General features: G+C 44.4%; 1 protein-coding gene across 1 annotated transcript; it reads left to right on the forward strand.

Annotated features, from left to right (window-relative positions):
* Positions 1–2,159: 2,159 nt before the first annotated feature.
* LOC120027176 (protein QNR-71-like) lies at positions 2,160–16,249 on the forward strand. Its single transcript, XM_038972047.1, has 12 exons — positions 2,160–2,229; positions 2,971–3,108; positions 3,203–3,346; positions 6,622–6,795; positions 9,459–9,620; positions 12,105–12,395; positions 12,615–12,680; positions 12,811–13,113; positions 13,424–13,529; positions 13,697–13,923; positions 15,451–15,541; positions 16,096–16,249. Exons 1-12 carry the CDS (start codon positions 2,160–2,162, stop codon positions 16,247–16,249), a joined length of 1,926 nt encoding a protein of 641 aa, XP_038827975.1.
* Positions 16,250–16,618: the final 369 nt, after the last annotated feature.

Below are 16,618 nucleotides of genomic sequence, written 5' to 3' on the forward strand. Positions count from 1 at the left end.
AAGGTGATGAGGAAGTCCAGGTGTGCGTAATGAAGATTGCCAGTGTAACGGATGTGAAATGGCTAGCTAGTTAGCGGTGGTGCGCGCTAATAGCCTTTCAATCGGTGACGTCACTTGCTCTGAGACCTTGAAGTAGTGGTTCCCCTTGCTCTGCAAGAGCCGCGGCCTTTGTGGAGCGATGGGTAATGATCCTTCGTGGGTGACTGTTGTTAATGTGTGCAGAGAGTCCCTGGTTCGCGCGAGGGGACGGACGTAAAGTTGAACTGTTACACCAGGGCTGGTGGTTACTAGACCAGCAATGTTGAGCACCGGAGTGGGCATGGGCATGACAATAGTAAACAGACAGGAGTATGTTATTTTGGAGTGAGAAATTGTATCATTCATTTGAATTGTTTTCACAAATGGTGTTACGTGTTTTAATTTAACTAACCCAAATATGAATTCTCAGAGCAATAATGTTTTTTTTGTCATATAGGAACCCAGTGCCTGATTTGGATTGATTGAATATGACCCATTGAGTCTGACTAAGGGGAAATACAGTATAGGCCAATTCGATTGTATAGAGGGTTAGTTTGTCAAAAACAATATTATTAAATTATCATTAGGATTCATCAAACATTAGGATTCATCAAATGATTGACTATATCGACTAGAACAGGCATAGTAGCCTTCTCAACTTCACTGGGTTACCAAATCCTCATACCGGGTTACCAAATCATCATACCACCTGTCATTGATATTCCTCCCACGTGCCAGTTAGGCTACTCTCATGATAATCCAGTATTTTCTCACTAAACAATACATAATTGTAGCTACTTTTATGACTGACAGAAAGAATCCCTGCACCACTCAAAATGCCATAACAAATTGAAGCCATTTTTTATTAAATAAAACACACTTTTGATAAGAATCGAAATAATCTATTTGTGAAGACCAATAGGCTAGCCAACTGTATGCTACATTACAGATTTATCATTGCCTTGTTTTTGCACTCGCTGGCTCGTGACAGCAGACTGATGGCCGGTCACGATGATCGTCACAGGTTGGGCTGAGTTAACGAGACGGCTCGCGCGTCATAAGATAACCGCACACCTTCCGGTTTGTATAGGGCAGTATAGACCTATACCACTGCGTTTACATGAATTTGGGAGAAGAGAAAAGTTCCTCATTTTTTAGATGACAATGTCCCAAGACCTATGCTGTAAAATTCGTCAGATATACGTTGAATAAAGTTATTTATTTGATTATGCAATTTGTGCGTAAAGGCTGCATTTCAACAGGAATGTGGCTTTAAGGAAAAGGCTATAGGCCTACACAAATATGTATTTATTAGCCTATCGAAATATGTTTTCTTTTGAAGTTTTACCTACATTGTTATTGATTTTTGTTTAAACATGGTTAGGATTTGAACAACACAAAAGTCTATTTCGAAAATATTATCTGCATCAATAATAAACTCGGTAATAAGGCAAAATTAAAATTAATAGTCTCTGTTTGATCAAGATGTACAGGAACTGTCATGATTCAAAATAGGCTTTAGGTAGAATATGCGAATATTTTGATAAAATAATATTCGATATTTTAATTATTACAATAACTCGTGAAATAGCTTGGGTCTCTATTTCATTGAATTTCGATGTTTCATACAAATCCAGACCTGGCTATAGGCCTTTTAGCCAGACAAATCCTAATTTGTTCACGTCTGGAGTCTTCTGAAAACTACAGCCTCCACCAAATTGGACTAGGATTTGGACTCCATGCGTATAGCTTCTACTCTTTCAGACCTCCAAGTATTCTTCCACTTCCTGGATACTGGTAAATTATTATTTATGTTGTTGTTTTGGTGACGAGAGAACATGAGACATTTTTTAGGTGTTTTAAATGTAAGAGACAGGGCAGAGCAGAGGGGGTGGACTGAGACGGTCCACATGAGGCTCGCGACGTAATGAAGGATGAGATGCGTCTTGTTATCAACATCACATGTTTGCGCGTGCATGCAGCCCTGTATTAAATTATGGAACTCGGGGAACGCGGGGGAAGAAAGGGAGAATACATGTGTGTGCGTGAAGGAGCAGTTCTGTTTTTGGTGGGGTCTGCGTGAGGAGCAACTATCTTTAGGGTTGTGTGGATATTACAGGTGCAGCTTTTTTTAAGTCGAAATGGGAGCTTTACATTATGTGTGTGTTCTGGCTTGCACTGTTTTCGTTTCTCAAGCAAATGGACTCAAAAGTAAGTACATTTTTGTTAGCTTTTTGGGTTTTAGCTGTACCCATCAATCAGGTTTGCGGTATAGGATGCTTGGATGCAGATGACGTATAAGGTTTTGGCAAATTAATTACTAAAATGATATAGGGATACTTGTTACATTGTTAATTGATAATTGCTATGCGGTTTGTTTTATATTTGTCATTTTCAGCCTATAAAGGTTTATTAATGCACTCAGTCAAGTCTTTCAAATAACTATAGGTCGAAATAATTGACATTTATATGCCTTTTTCTCAGTTTACCCTGTGGTTTTCGAATTACTCTTTACAAGGAAAAAGCAACGCTCCTTTAATTGTTTTCTTCTGACCTTGCTCATCTCATAAGAATTTCAGAGAAGCGCGAGCTGTTATTGTGTTGCCAACGTCCGTGCGCTTGTCCTGTCAGTCACAGTCCCATGAGCCCAATTACACCATTTACGCGCATGCACTTGGAGATCTGTCTTGTGCATTTTCCAAAGGTTACTTTTATTCAGTATACAACACGACTTTAAACTAAATCTATTCCACTCGTCAGTCCATATCCAGAAAATTACAGTTATTATGGTTAAGGAAATAGGCCCTTTTCAACGAATTAACACGATAAACGTACATTAGGGCTCTCACATTAGATAGATTTTCCAAGGTTTTTAAAAGCGCAATTTTAACCATAAATCTATAGGCCTAAGTCTCAAAACAAAATTGTACTCTCTCTTCCTCTTTCTTTCAGCTTACCGGGACATGTTCCCTCACAAGCATTCATTGTCGATGAAGTTCCCGCCGATCCCCGGTTGGAACCCAGACAGCAACCCGTGGGATGACTATATCTACCCGCCCTTTGGTCCCAAGGAACTAACGCGGAGAAAAGGTGAGCACCTTGTCAAATTATGCAAATAAAGTTTATAACGTTCTCACTTTAAAACATTACAACATTTATCAACTAATTTCACCTCCGGATCCAGGTAAGCCCGTCAAAGTGCGCCTGACCAGCGACAGTCCAGCAATCAAAGGTTCTATGGTGTCATTCACTGCCAAGCTAGAGTACCCGCCATGTCAGAAGGAGGACACCAACGGGGAGCTGGTGTGGGATGAGCACTGTCCAGATGGTATGGAGCTGGAGGCCTCAGGTGCTTCCCACAAACCACTCTACACACGCACTGTCACAACACACCCACACACGCACCTAGCACAAACAAACCTACACACTCCCACCCAGAGACACCCACGCACCACACACCTAGCCTGAACAAACCCAGACACACAGACACACATGCACAGTGGTGGACTTACCATGAGGAGGAATAGGCAATTACCTCAGGCCTCTCATCATCAAGCGGCCTCATGAGCCCCCCCCCCTCCCCCCCCCCCCCATGCTCCGCTCGAGTTTTTCTCGTAATATTAGAATGAAGTGTCATTAATCACCCACGGACTGGTTCATAATAAAGGACTATTCCACCCAGACAGAGTTCCCGTGCATTGTTTCACGCGATATGATTGCAAACGTGACTGTCACTGAGATTAAGTTGCAGCAATGAGAAGAAACAGAAAGATGTAATTTTTAACAGAAAAATTACCAAAGTTCTTTAGTAAAACGACAGGTACTGCTAATAATACTGCCATTGTCCTCCAGGCAGAGGACATGTCCCACTGGGCACACACTGGTTGAATCAACGTTGTTTCCAGATCATTTCAATGAAATTACATTGAACCAAGGTAGAATAGACGTTGAATTTACGACTGTGCCCAATGGGGTATGTGTAGCCCATGTATCTGATACTGTATGGTGTCATACTGGTATATCATACTATTTTCAGCCAGACAGAATCAGATACATGGGCTACACATAGTAAGACAGAGGGGCGTTGTTTCACTCACTAGGATGCGTTCTCCTGTGAGATAATTTCAGCCACTTGCGAATTGAAGGAAAGTTGGAAAGTTGGCGGATACACAGTGCACTGTTCGGATCCTGCAATTATTTTGGATGAATGTGCAAAGGTAACCTACTTTTTAAAGTGATTTGTTTGAAAATCAGATGAAAGCTGGTTGTGTTCATGGCACATTAAAAGGTGATACATTTTTACAGTTAAATTAAATGTCTTTATGACAAAACCCATTTTCAAAATGTGTGCGCGTGCCTCAGTGTGGCCTCTTCCTGGGGCCTCCACATTGTATTGTATTGTATTTATTAAGGATCTCCAAGGCAGCATATACTCTTCCTGGGGTCCAGCAACATTAAGGCTGTTATATACAATAAAAATATTACATTACATTTTATAAAACTTTTTACAACACATTAAGTGTGTTCTCTCAGGCCACTACTCTACTACCACATATCTACAATACAAAACACATGTCTACCTATGTGTAAAGTGCGTGAGTTATCATGTGTACAGTTGAAGTCGGAAGTTGACATACACCTTAGCCAAATATGTTTAAACTCCGTTTTTCACAATTCCTGACATTTAATCCTAGTAAAAATTCCCTGTTTTAGGTCAGTTAGGATCACCACTTTATTTTAAGAATGTGAAATGTCAGAATAATAGTTGAGAGAATTATTTATTTCAGCTTTTATTTATTTCATCACATTCCCAGTGGATCAGAAGTTGCCATACACTCAATTAGTATTTGGTAGCATTGCCTTTAAATTGTTTAACTTGGGTCAAATGTTTCGGGTAGCCTTCTATAAGCTTCCCACAATAAGTTGGGTGAATTTTGGCCCATTCCTCCTGACAGACCTCGTGTAACTGAGTCAGGTTTGTAAGCCTCCTTGCTCGCACACGCTTTTTCAGTTCTGCCCACAAATTTTCTATAGGATTGAGGTCAGGGCTTTGTGATGGCCACTCCAATACCTTGACTTTGTTGTCCTTAAGCCAATTTGCCACAACTTTGGAAGTATGCTTGGGGTCATTGTCCATTTGGAAGACCCATTTGCGACCAAGCTTTAACTTCCTGACTGATGTCTTCAGATGTTGCTTCAATATATCCACATAATTTTCCTGCCTCATGATGCCATCTATTTTGTGAAGTGCACCAGCCCCTCCTGCAGCAACACACCCCCACAACATGATGCTGCCACCCCTGTGCTTCACGGTTGGGAAGGTGTTCTTCAGCTAGCAAGCCTCCCCCTTTTTCCTCCAAACATAACGATGGTCATTATGGGCAAACAGTTCTATTTTTGTTTCATCAGACCAGAGGACATTTCTCCAAAAAGTACCATCTTTGTCCCCATGTGCATTTGCAAACCGTAGTCTGGCTTTTTTATGGCGGTTTTGGAGCAGTGGCTTCTTCCTTGCTGAGTGGCCTTTCAGGTTATGTCGATATAGGACTCGTTTTACTGTGGATATCAATACTTTTGTACCTGTTTCCTCCAGGATCTTCACAGGGTCCTTTGCTGTTCTGGGATTGCACCAAAGTACGTTCATCTCTGCGACAGAACGCATCTCCTTCCTCAGCGGTATGATGGCTGTGTGGTCCCATGGTGTTTATACTTGCGTACTATTGTTTGTACAGATGAACGTGGTACCTTCAGGCATTTGGAAATTGCTCCCAAGGATGAACCAGACTTGTGGATGTCTACACTTTTTTTTCTGAGGTCTTGGCTGATTTCTTTTGATTTTCCCATGATGTCAAGCAAAGAGGCATCATGGGAAAATCATCCACAGGTACACCTCCAATTGACTCAAATTATGTCAATTAGCCTATCAGAAGCTTCTAAGGCCATGACATAATTTTCTGGAATTTTCCAAGCTGTTTAAAGGCACAGTCAACTTAGTGTATGTAAACTTCTGACCCACTGGAATTGTGATACAGTGAATTATAAGTGAAATAATCTGTCTGTAAACAATTGTTGGAAAAATGACTTGTGTCATGCACAAAGTAGATGTCCTAACCGACTTGCCAAAACTATAGTTTGTTAACAAGAAATTTGTGGAGTGGTTGAAAAACTATTTTTAATGACTCCAACCTAAGTGTTTGTAAACCTCCGACTTCAACTGTATGTGTGTGTCTGTGTGTCTCTTCACAGTACTCTCTGTTCCACAAGGTGTATTTTTATCTGTTTTTAAATGCTGATTCTACTGCTTGCATCAGTTACTTGATGTGGAATAGAGTTCCATGTAGCCATGGCTCTATGTAGTACTGTGCGCCTCCCATAGTCTGCTCTTCACTTGGGGATTGTGAAATCACTAAGTACGCCCCTGCACATAAAAAAAACACACACACACACTTTACAACACCACGACAGCTGACAACAAGATCATTATACAATCAGCAATTAAGCATTCACAAAAACTGAATAACTCAACATTGAGACATGAAATAGGCTAGGGTGTACTACATTCTGTGAATTGACTGTAATTCTCCCCTCCACTGCCCTGTTCAGCTAACAGTCAGCTTAAGACTGGCTATGTTTTTAACTGGACCTCCTGGCTAGATGACTACGGCTTTGGAAAGTGTACTGACCTGAAGAGATGTAACGTCTTCCCAGACGGGAAACCCTTCCCTCAGAGCAACGACTGGAGACACAAGGGCTACGTCTACGTATGGCACTCCATGGGTAAGAGTCTCACTCAAACACACTCAATTACCCATAGACATGCGCACAGTCATAAACACACATATACAGTTGTGGCCAAAAGGTTTGAGAATAACACAAATATTAATTTTCACAAAGTCTGCTGCCTCAGTTTGTATGATGGCAATTTGCATATACTCCAGAATGTTATGAAGAGTGATCAGATGAATTGCAATTTATTGCAAAGTCCCTCTTTGCCATGCAAATGAACAGAATCCCCAAAAAACATTTCCACTGCATATCAGCCCTGCCACAAAAGGACCAGCTGACATCATGTCAGGGATTCTCTCGTTAACACAGGTGTGAGTGTTGACGAGGACAAGGCTGGAGATCACTCTGTCATGCTGGTTGAGTTTGAATAACAGACTGGAAGCTTCAAAAGGAGGGTGGTGCTTGGAATCATTGTTCTTCCTCTGTCAATCATGGTTACCTGCAAGGAAACACGTGCCGTCATCATTGCTTTGCACAAAAAGGGCTTCACAGGCAAGGATATTGCTGCCAGTAAGATTGCACCTAAATCAACCATTTATCAGATCATCAAGAACTTCAAGGAGAGCGGTTCAATTGTTGTGAAGAAGGCTTTAGGGCGCCCAAGAAAGTCCAGCAAGCGCCAGGACCGTCTCCTAAAGTTGATTCAGCTGCAGGATCGGGAACCACCAGTACAGAGCTTGCTCAGGAATGGCAGCAGGCAGGTGTGAGTGCATCTGCACGCACAGTGAGGCGAAGACTTTTGGAGGATGGCCTGGTGTCAAGAAGGGCAGCAAAGAAGCCACTTCTCTCCAGGAAAAACATCAGGGACAGACTGATATTCTGCAAAAGGTACAGGGATTGGACTGCTGAGGACTGGGGTAAAGTCATTTTCTCTGATGAATCCCCTTTCCGATTGTTTGGGGCATCCGGAAAAAAGCTTGTCCGGAAAAGACAAGGTGAGCGCTACCATCAGTCCTGTGTCATGCCAACAGTAAAGCATCCTGAGACCATTCATGTGTGGGGTTGCTTCTCAGCCAAGGGAGTGGGCTCACTCACACTTTTGCCTAAGAACACAGCCATGAATAAAGAATGGTACCAACACATCCTCCGAGAGCAACTTCTCCCAACCATCCAGGAACAGTTTGGTGACGAACAATGCCTTTTCCAGCATGACGGAGCACCTTGCCATAAGGCAAAAGTGATAACTAAGTGGCTCGGGGAACAAAACATCGATATTTTGGGTCCATGGCCAGGAAACTCCCCAGACCTTAATCCCATTGAGAATTTGTGATCAATCCTCAAGAGGCGGGTGGACAAACAAAACCCCACCAATTCTGACAAACTCCAAGCATTGATTATGCAAGAATGGGCTGCCATCAGTCAGGATGTGGCCCAGAAGTTAATTGACAGCATGCCAGAGCGGATTGCAGAGGTCTTGAAAAAGAAGGGTCAACACTGCAAATATTGACTCATTGCATCAACTTCATGTAATTGTCAATAAAAGCCTTTGACACTCATGACATGCTTGTAATTATACTTCAGTATTCCATAGTAACATCTGACAAAAATATCTAAAGACACTGAAGCAGCAAACTTTGTGAAAATTTATATTTGTGTCATTCTCAAGACTTTTGGCCACGACTGTACATGCACAATGTCCCTCTCCCTGTCCTCCTGGAGGACCTGAGCCCTAGGACCATGCCTCAGGACTAATGGCCTGATGACTCCTTGCTGTCCCCAGTCCACCTGGTCATGCTGCTGCTCCAGTGTCTTTAGAGCTGCTGCTTTTGCCTGCGGCTATGGAACCCTGACCTGTTCACCGGACTCTCTCTCTCTACCGCACCTGCTGTCTCGACCTGAATGCTCTGAATGCTCGGCTATGAAAAGCCAATTTACTCCTGAGGTGCTGACCTGTTGCACCCTCTACAACCACTGTGATTATTATTATTTGACCCTGCAGGTCATCTATGAACGTTTGCACATCTTGGCCATGTACTGTTAGAATCTCCATCCGGCACAGCCAGAAGAGGACTGGCCACCCCCCAGAGCCTGCTTCCTCTTTAGGTTTCTTTCTAGGTTCCTGCCTTTCTAGGGAGTTTTTCCTAGCCACCGTGCTTCAACATCTGCATTGCTTGCTGTTTGGGGTTTTAGGCTGGGTTTCTGTATAAGCACTTTGTGACATGGGCTGATGTAAAAAAAGCTTTATAAATACAATTGATTGAATTTGATTGATTAGATGAGCTCTATTAAAGGTGAGGAGGTTAGAGATGGAGGGATGCTTAGAGATGGAGATCTGCTATTACTCAAAATCTTTCTGCACTCTGATTCCTCCCTCATCTCTCGTTCCCTCCTCCCGCCCTCCCTCTATCTCTCCTTCCCTCCTCCCTCCCTCCATCTCTCCTTCCCTTCTCCCTCCATCTATCTCTCCTTCCCTCCTCCCTCCCTCAATCTCTCCTTCCTTCCTCCCTCCCTCTATCTCTCCTCCCTCCCTCATCTCTCCTTCTCTCCCTCCATCTCTCTTTCTCTCCTCCCTCCCTCCATCTCTCCTTCCCTCCTCCCTCCCTCCATCTCTCCTTCTCTCCTCCCTCCCTCCATCTCTCCTTCCCTCCTCCCTCCCTCCATCTCTCCTCCCTCCCTCCATCTCTCCATCTCTCCTTCCCTCCTCCCTCCCCCAGGTCAGTACTCTGAGACGTGTGATGGCTCCTCCTCCACCCTGACAGTGAACACCAGTGACATCATTCTGGGGGCGGAGCTGATGGAGGTCATGGTGTACAGGAAGCGCGAGCGCAGGAAGTACAGCCCCCTGGCCACCGACAAGGCCGTCTTCTTTGTCACAGGTGAGTTCGCTGTATACACTTCATGTCTACTCTCCAAGCATCACGTGTCTCAATCAGCAACCTTGCTTCCTCCCATCTACTATCCTTCCTTCCCCTTGTACATCTTATAGGACACCAAGCCCTTCCCCTTGTACGTCTTATAGGACACCAAGCCCTTCCCCTTGTACATCTTATAGGACACCAAGCCCCTCCCCTTGTACATCTTATAGGACACCAAGCCCTTCCCCTTGTACATCTTATAGGACACCAAGCCCCTCCCCTTGTACATCTTATAGGACACCAAGCCCCTCCCCTTGTACATCTTATAGGATACCAAGCCCCTCCCCTTGTACATCTTATAGGACACCAAGCCCCTCCCCTTGTACATCTTATAGGACACCAAGCCCCTCCCCTTGTACATCTTATAGGACACCAAGCCCCTCCCCTTGTACATCTTATAGGACACCAAGCCCTTGGTCAGGTGGAGCTTTAGCACTTTGCTTTCACTTATTTAATAAATTCTGACTAGCCATAGGGAGTCAGGGATTTTGCTGATTGTAACGCAGGCATAGTATAGTCTCTCTTACACATCATCCAAACAGCCGTAGAAGGAGGATAAATGTCACAGCCACAGGCCTGCTCATGGCTTTGAGCAAGAAATTGACTGTCAGGAGTTAAATGGACTTGACATGGGGAAAGTCATTGTGGGATGTTTTGAAAACTAAGGGAGGAAAATGTTTTTTTTACAAACTTGTTCTGTACTGTGAAGTTAATCTGAATATGTGCTTCATGTTTTCACATAGGCAGGAGACCTATATATTCTCATATGTGCTGTAGCCTACATTCATTTATTTTATTTTAAGTTTCATTCTGATATTGTGATATTTGTTCTACTGCGACATTGATGTCTTGGAAATTATATGACGTTCGGGTGTTGTAAGCCCCACAGCTGAGTGTGTGTGCATATGCATATGACTTGTGTTCTACAGTGATGTAAATGTCGCTGTACATTGATGTCTAGAAAATGAGGCTATAAGAATTTCGGACTTGTATAAGCCCCACAGCTAAACTCAAGTGTGTGGGTTTACTGCAGTGACGTCTAAAATGCTTTGAATTAATCAGCACCTTGGAGAGTGCTGTCCATTTCACCACCATAGACAGTAGGCTACTTGGCTGTTTACTCGGTCTGCTGCCCTGCTATAATGAGTTTGTCACTTTTTTTCTCAATGTGTTCTGGTACCTCATACCCCCCTAGATTAACCCCCCCCCCCTCATTTAGCAGACGCTCTTATCCAGAGCGACTTACAAATTGGTGCATTCACCTTATGAGGTGTGTTCGTAAATTCAGAGTGTTGTCAGATTATCTGTTGGTAAATTAAGAGCGTTTCGCTCATAGGGTGCTCTGGCCGATGAGTAGGGTTGATCCGTGCGTTCTGACCTCACAACGGCAGTCAAGCACCCAAGCTAACTGGCTAAAGTTAGCTTGCTAGCTGGCTACTTCTAAACACAAATGAGAGAACACCTCACTCTGACCATTTTCAACTCTCTAGCAGAGCTGGTTAGGCAGTTTTCATGTTATCCAGAGCGTTGGTGACTGTAACTGTGCTGCTGGCAACGATAAAATAAAAAAAATCGCTGACGTTCACTGACACCGGTCATATTCAACGATTTAATAACGTTTTTTTGCTGACGTTCACTGACACCGGTCATATTCAACGATTTAATAACGTTTTTTTGCTGACGTTCACTGACACCGGTCATACTCAACGATTTAATTTTAAAAAATTGCTGACGTTCACTGACACCGGTCATATTCAACGATTTAATAACGTTTTTTTGCTGACGTTCACTGACACCGGTCATATTCAACGATTTAATAACATTTTTTTGCTGACGTTCACTGACACCGGTCATATTCAACGATTTAATAAAGTTTTTTTGCTGACGTTCACTGACACCGGTCATATTCAACGATTTAATAACGTTTTTTTGCTGACGTTCACTGACACCGGTCATATTCAACGATTTAATAACGTTTTTTTGCTGACGTTCACTGACACCGGTCATATTCAACGATTTAATAAAGTTTTTTTGCTGACGTTCACTGACACCGGTCATATTCAACGATTTAATAAAGTTTTTTTGCTGACGTTCACTGACACCGGTCATATTCAACGATTTAATAAAGTTTTTTTGCTGACGTTCACTGACACCGGTCATATTCAACGATTTAATAACGTTTTTTTTGCTGACATTCACTGACACCGGTCATATTCAACGAGTATTGCTCGTTTGTAAATTCAGCAGTTATTCTGCGCTCTGGTACACTCAGACGTGAGTGCTCTGAAATCGGAGTAGATAACCAGAGAGAATTTACAAACACACCCTATGGGTTCCCGGGACCTCTCAATTTACAAATGAAGCACTGGATACAGATAGATGAATGTATAGATGAACGGATGTGTCATGTCTGAGTGTTTCTTGTTAACCTTTACCCATCCACAGACAAGATCCCAGTGGCTGTGAATATTTCTCAGAAGGCATCAGCCAACCTGTCGGACAGTGTATTTGTGCGTGGCGAGGACGTTGTGTTCAGTGTGTCGGTTCACGACCCCAGTAACTACCTGAAGACCGCAGACGCCGTCGACTACATCTGGGACTTCAAGGACGGCAACCAGCTGGTCACCCATAGCAACATAGCCACTCACTCCTACAGTGCGGTTGGAGATGTCAACGTGAAGCTGAGGGTGGAGGCGACGTTCAAGATCCCATGTCCTCCGCCCACGCAAACTACAGGTACGCACACCTGAGTCACACTTCACTTCAGTGGATATTGCAGGTACACAAACCTAGAAGTACATAGTACACACTAATGAGTATTCACCATACTACTGGGACTCCAGCCTGGAATAAGGTATGCACCATTGGGGGAATGTTGTTTGCGCTGATTGCGCTGCAGCCCCACGTCCGTCTTTGAAGCGTTATGTGTCATATCACTCTTTTTCTCTCCTTCAGCGGCCCACACACCTCCCCCTGGAACTCACTCCATCACTCACAAAATGGAGACAACCCATGGTTTTGGTAAGAATGACCTCTGTAATGTGCGTTGAATAGAAGTGTCTGCCAGATTGTATGAGGAAGTGTTTTCTCTTGTGATTTTAGTTCTATTCAGCTGACATAAACTGTCCAAATTCCACTGTCTCGTTTCCAGTGCCAGTCACCACTGCCAGACCCGCCTCCAACACACCTGTTCCTATGACTACAGGCTTCCCGACGACAGAGCCCCTCCCCCCGACGGTTGCTGACGTGACCGTGGCGCTGTTCAACCCGATACAACTTTTTGCCCAGTTCTTGCTAGCTGGCCCCACCCCCATGTCCCTGCCCACTGGCCCTACCCCAATGTCCCTGCCGGCTGGCCCCACCCCCATGGCCCAGCTCCGCCACGCACATCTGGCAGCCAATGATTGCTTCCGCTACTTCTATGGAAACTTCCAGACCAACATCACCATTATTGGTGGGTGGATGAGGATATAGTGCATCTCAAATGGCATCATATTCCATTTATAGTGCACTACTTTGGGGCCCATAAGGCTCCCATATGTCTCTGGTCAAAGTAGTGCCCTATATAGGGAATAGGGTGCCATTTCGGCCATAAACACTCTCATAGGGGCAAATACTAAGTTCCACTGCCCAATGTCTACACAAATGTTCACTTAATCATGCATTGATATCAATGGGAGTGGAAGTTAGTATTTGCTCCAATGTGAAAAGTCTTCAATCCAAGCATGTTTTAATCACTCCATCCATGCCTTACCCAATCACAGAACCCAAGCACTTAATCAACAGCCAGCCAGCCAATCGGATCGTGGACGTGTCTGCTGCCAAGGTCACGAACACTGACATAAGCTTCCTGGTCAAGTGCCTGGGCAGGTGAGTGGAACACAATTGAATGTGGCTAAGGCAACCCTCAGACATGTTTTTGGACTAGTGAAAAATGTCATTTGTAATGAATATTAACTCACAAACCACTCCATAGTTTCCCCATCCATCTACCATAACCACCCTCCTCTCTCCTCCTCCTCTCCGCCTTCCCCAAGCACTCCCACCTCAGCCTGCACCATCGTCTCGGACCCCTCTTGCCACCAGGTGAGGAACATCGTGTGTGAAGACGTGCCCCCATCGTCGGAGTGCAAGGTGCACCTGCGGAGGACCTTCCTGGAGCCAGGGACCTACTGTGTCAACATCACCCTGGAGGACACCAGCAGTCTGGCCCTCACCACCACCACCACCATCACCATAAGCAACACTAACCCTGACACACCCGGTAGGTCACAGGGCTAGACCCTGGGGTGTTATTCAGGTTGAGTCCCAAATGGCACCCTACAGTGCATTCGGAAAGTATTCAGACCCTTGACTTTTTCCCAATTTTCTTACGTTACAGCCTTATTTTAAAATGGATTAAATAGTTTTTCCCCCCTCATCAATCTACACACAATACCCCATAATGACAAAGCAAAAACATGTTTTTAGAATTTTCTTTGACATTTAAAAAAAATATATAAAAAATAAAAAGCTGAAATTACACATTTACATAAGTATTCAGACCCTTTACTCAATACTTTGGCAGCGATTACAGCCTCGAGTCTTCTTGGGTATGACGCTACAAGCTTGGCACACCTGTGAATGGCACACCTGAGAATCTTGTTTCTCATGGTCTGAGATTCCTTTAGGTGTCTTTTGGCAAATTCCAAGCAGGCTGTCATGTGTCTTTTACTGAGGAGTGGCTTCCGTCTGCCCACTCTACCATAAATGCCTGATTGGTTGAGTGCTGCAGAGACGGTTGTCCTTCTGGAGGAACTCTGGAGTTCTGTCAGAGTGACCCTCGGGGTCTTGGTCACCTCCCTGACCAAGACCTTTCTCCCCCGATTGCTCAGTTTGGCTGGGCGGCCAGCTCTAGGAAGAGTCTTGGTGGTTCCAAACTTCCTTTTAAGAATGATGGAGGCCAATGTGTTCTTGGGGACCTTCAACGCTGCAGAACATTTTTGGTACCCTTCTCCAGATCTGTGCCTCAACACAATCCTGTCTCGGAGCTCTACGGACAATTCCTTCGATCTCATGGCTTGGATGTTGCTCTGACATGCACTGTCAACTGTGGGACCTTCAATAGACAGGTGTGTGCATTTCCAAATCATGTCCAATCAATTTAATTTACCACAGGTAAATCAAGTTGTAGAAACATCTCAACGATGATCAATGGAAGCAGGATGCACCTGAGCTCAATTTCGAGTCTCATAGCAAAAGGTCTGAATACTTATGTAAATAAGGTATTTGTTTTTTAATTTTAATACATTTGCAAAACATTTTAAAACCTGTTTTCACTTTGTCATTATGAGGCATTGTGTGGAGATTGATGAGGATTTTATTTATTTAATCCATTTTAGAATAAGGCTGGAACATAACAATATTTGGGAAATATGAAGTGGTCTGAATACTTTCCTTATGCACTGTATATAGTGAATAGTTTGCCGTATGGATGGTCCCTGGTCAAGGTAGATCACTATATAGGGAGTAGGGTGCCATTTGGGATACAATGTTGTGAATGTGTATAAATCCACAGCCATAGATGGGATTTTCATTTTGAAGTTTGTTTCTTTTGATGGTACTGAGGCACAGTTTACACCTGACACTAAAGTGGTTTATTTCTCTCCTAATCTCATCCCACCTCTCTCCACTTCTTTCCATCCCCCACCCCTTTGATTCTTGACTCCCCTCGATCCATCCCACCTCTCTATCACTCTGTCAATTTCCCTCACATTCTTGTCTCTCCGTCCCTCCCCCCATCTGTTTGTAGAGTCTAAAGCTCCTCATGCTGCAGAGGTTGTCCTCTCCTCCAGTGCTATTCTGGTAGCCATCTTTGCCTTCACCGCCTTCATAGTCTACAAGTAAGTCAAGCCACTCAGTATTACGTGTGCACACACTCAGTTTCCCTTACTCATGATCTCTCATCTCCATCTCCCCCACTTCATCTCTCTCCCCTATCCCCCTTTCCCTCCATCCTCTCTCCATCTCTCTGTCCACTCCTCCTCGTCTCTCCCTCTCCTCCCTCACTCTCCCACCCCATCTCCCCCCATCTCTCCTCCCTGACTCCCCCACCCCATCTCCCCCTACCCTCCATTTCTCCTCCCTCCCTCACTCCCCCACCCCATCTCTCCATCTCCCCCTACCGTCCATCTCTCCTCCCTCACCCCATCTCCCCCTACCCTCCATCTCTCCTCCCTCACCCATCTCCCCCTACCCTCCATCTCTCCTCCCTCCCTCACCCCCCCTCATCTCTCCCACCCCCCTCACCCCCCCTCATCTCTCCCACCCCATCTCCCCCTCTTCTCTCCCTCCATCTCTCCCCCTTCCCTCCATCTCTTGCTCCCCTCTGTCTTATCTCCTCCTCCCCCTCTCATCCATCTCTCCCTCCTCTCATTTCCTCTCTCTCCCCTCCCAGGCGCTATAAAGTCCACAAGCGAGTGAGGAGGTCCCTGGTGGAGGACGCCAGTGGCCATGTTGGTGTTGGGGGTCGTATGGGCCGGCTGAGGGAGGTAATATTCCCCACCAACGAGGAGAGGAGTCGCCTGCTGTCGGACAGACACCCCCTGTAGACCCACCGATGGTACTACAGCCACAGGCTGCAAATTTGGGGTGTATTCAGTGGTGTGAAACATTTTGAATGGTGCAGATAGAAATAGAATCAAGAGCTTACTGGATTCCCTTTCGTACCTGACAGACAAGCATATCTGTTCTACACAATACATTTCTATCTCAATGTTCTGTAACATTATATAATCCTTAACAGGCCCCAGGATTTTTACTCAGAGGTTCTTCAGTACCAAGTTTAATTTTAGCACATTCATAAATGCATCACAAAGAAGATATCTATACCAATAACTAAGAGAACTAACTGTTAATAAGATAGCAAGAGGAACATTTAACTTTTGATAAAATATGAAAATACTAATGCCTTTTTTGTT

Source organism: Salvelinus namaycush, chromosome 32 (genome assembly GCF_016432855.1).
Source record: "Salvelinus namaycush isolate Seneca chromosome 32, SaNama_1.0, whole genome shotgun sequence".
Taxonomy (NCBI): domain Eukaryota; kingdom Metazoa; phylum Chordata; class Actinopteri; order Salmoniformes; family Salmonidae; genus Salvelinus; species Salvelinus namaycush.

Excerpts from the sequence above, each read along its gene's own strand:
- LOC120027176 (XM_038972047.1), top strand. The coding sequence starts at position 2,160 with ATGGGAGCTTTACATTATGTGTGTGTTCTGGCTTGCACTGTTTTCGTT. Across the intron at positions 13,530-13,696 it reads CTGGTCAAGTGCCTGGGCAG|CACTCCCACCTCAGCCTGCA; the intron begins GTGAGTGGAACA and ends GCCTTCCCCAAG. Across the intron at positions 13,924-15,450 it reads CACTAACCCTGACACACCCG|AGTCTAAAGCTCCTCATGCT; the intron begins GTAGGTCACAGG and ends ATCTGTTTGTAG.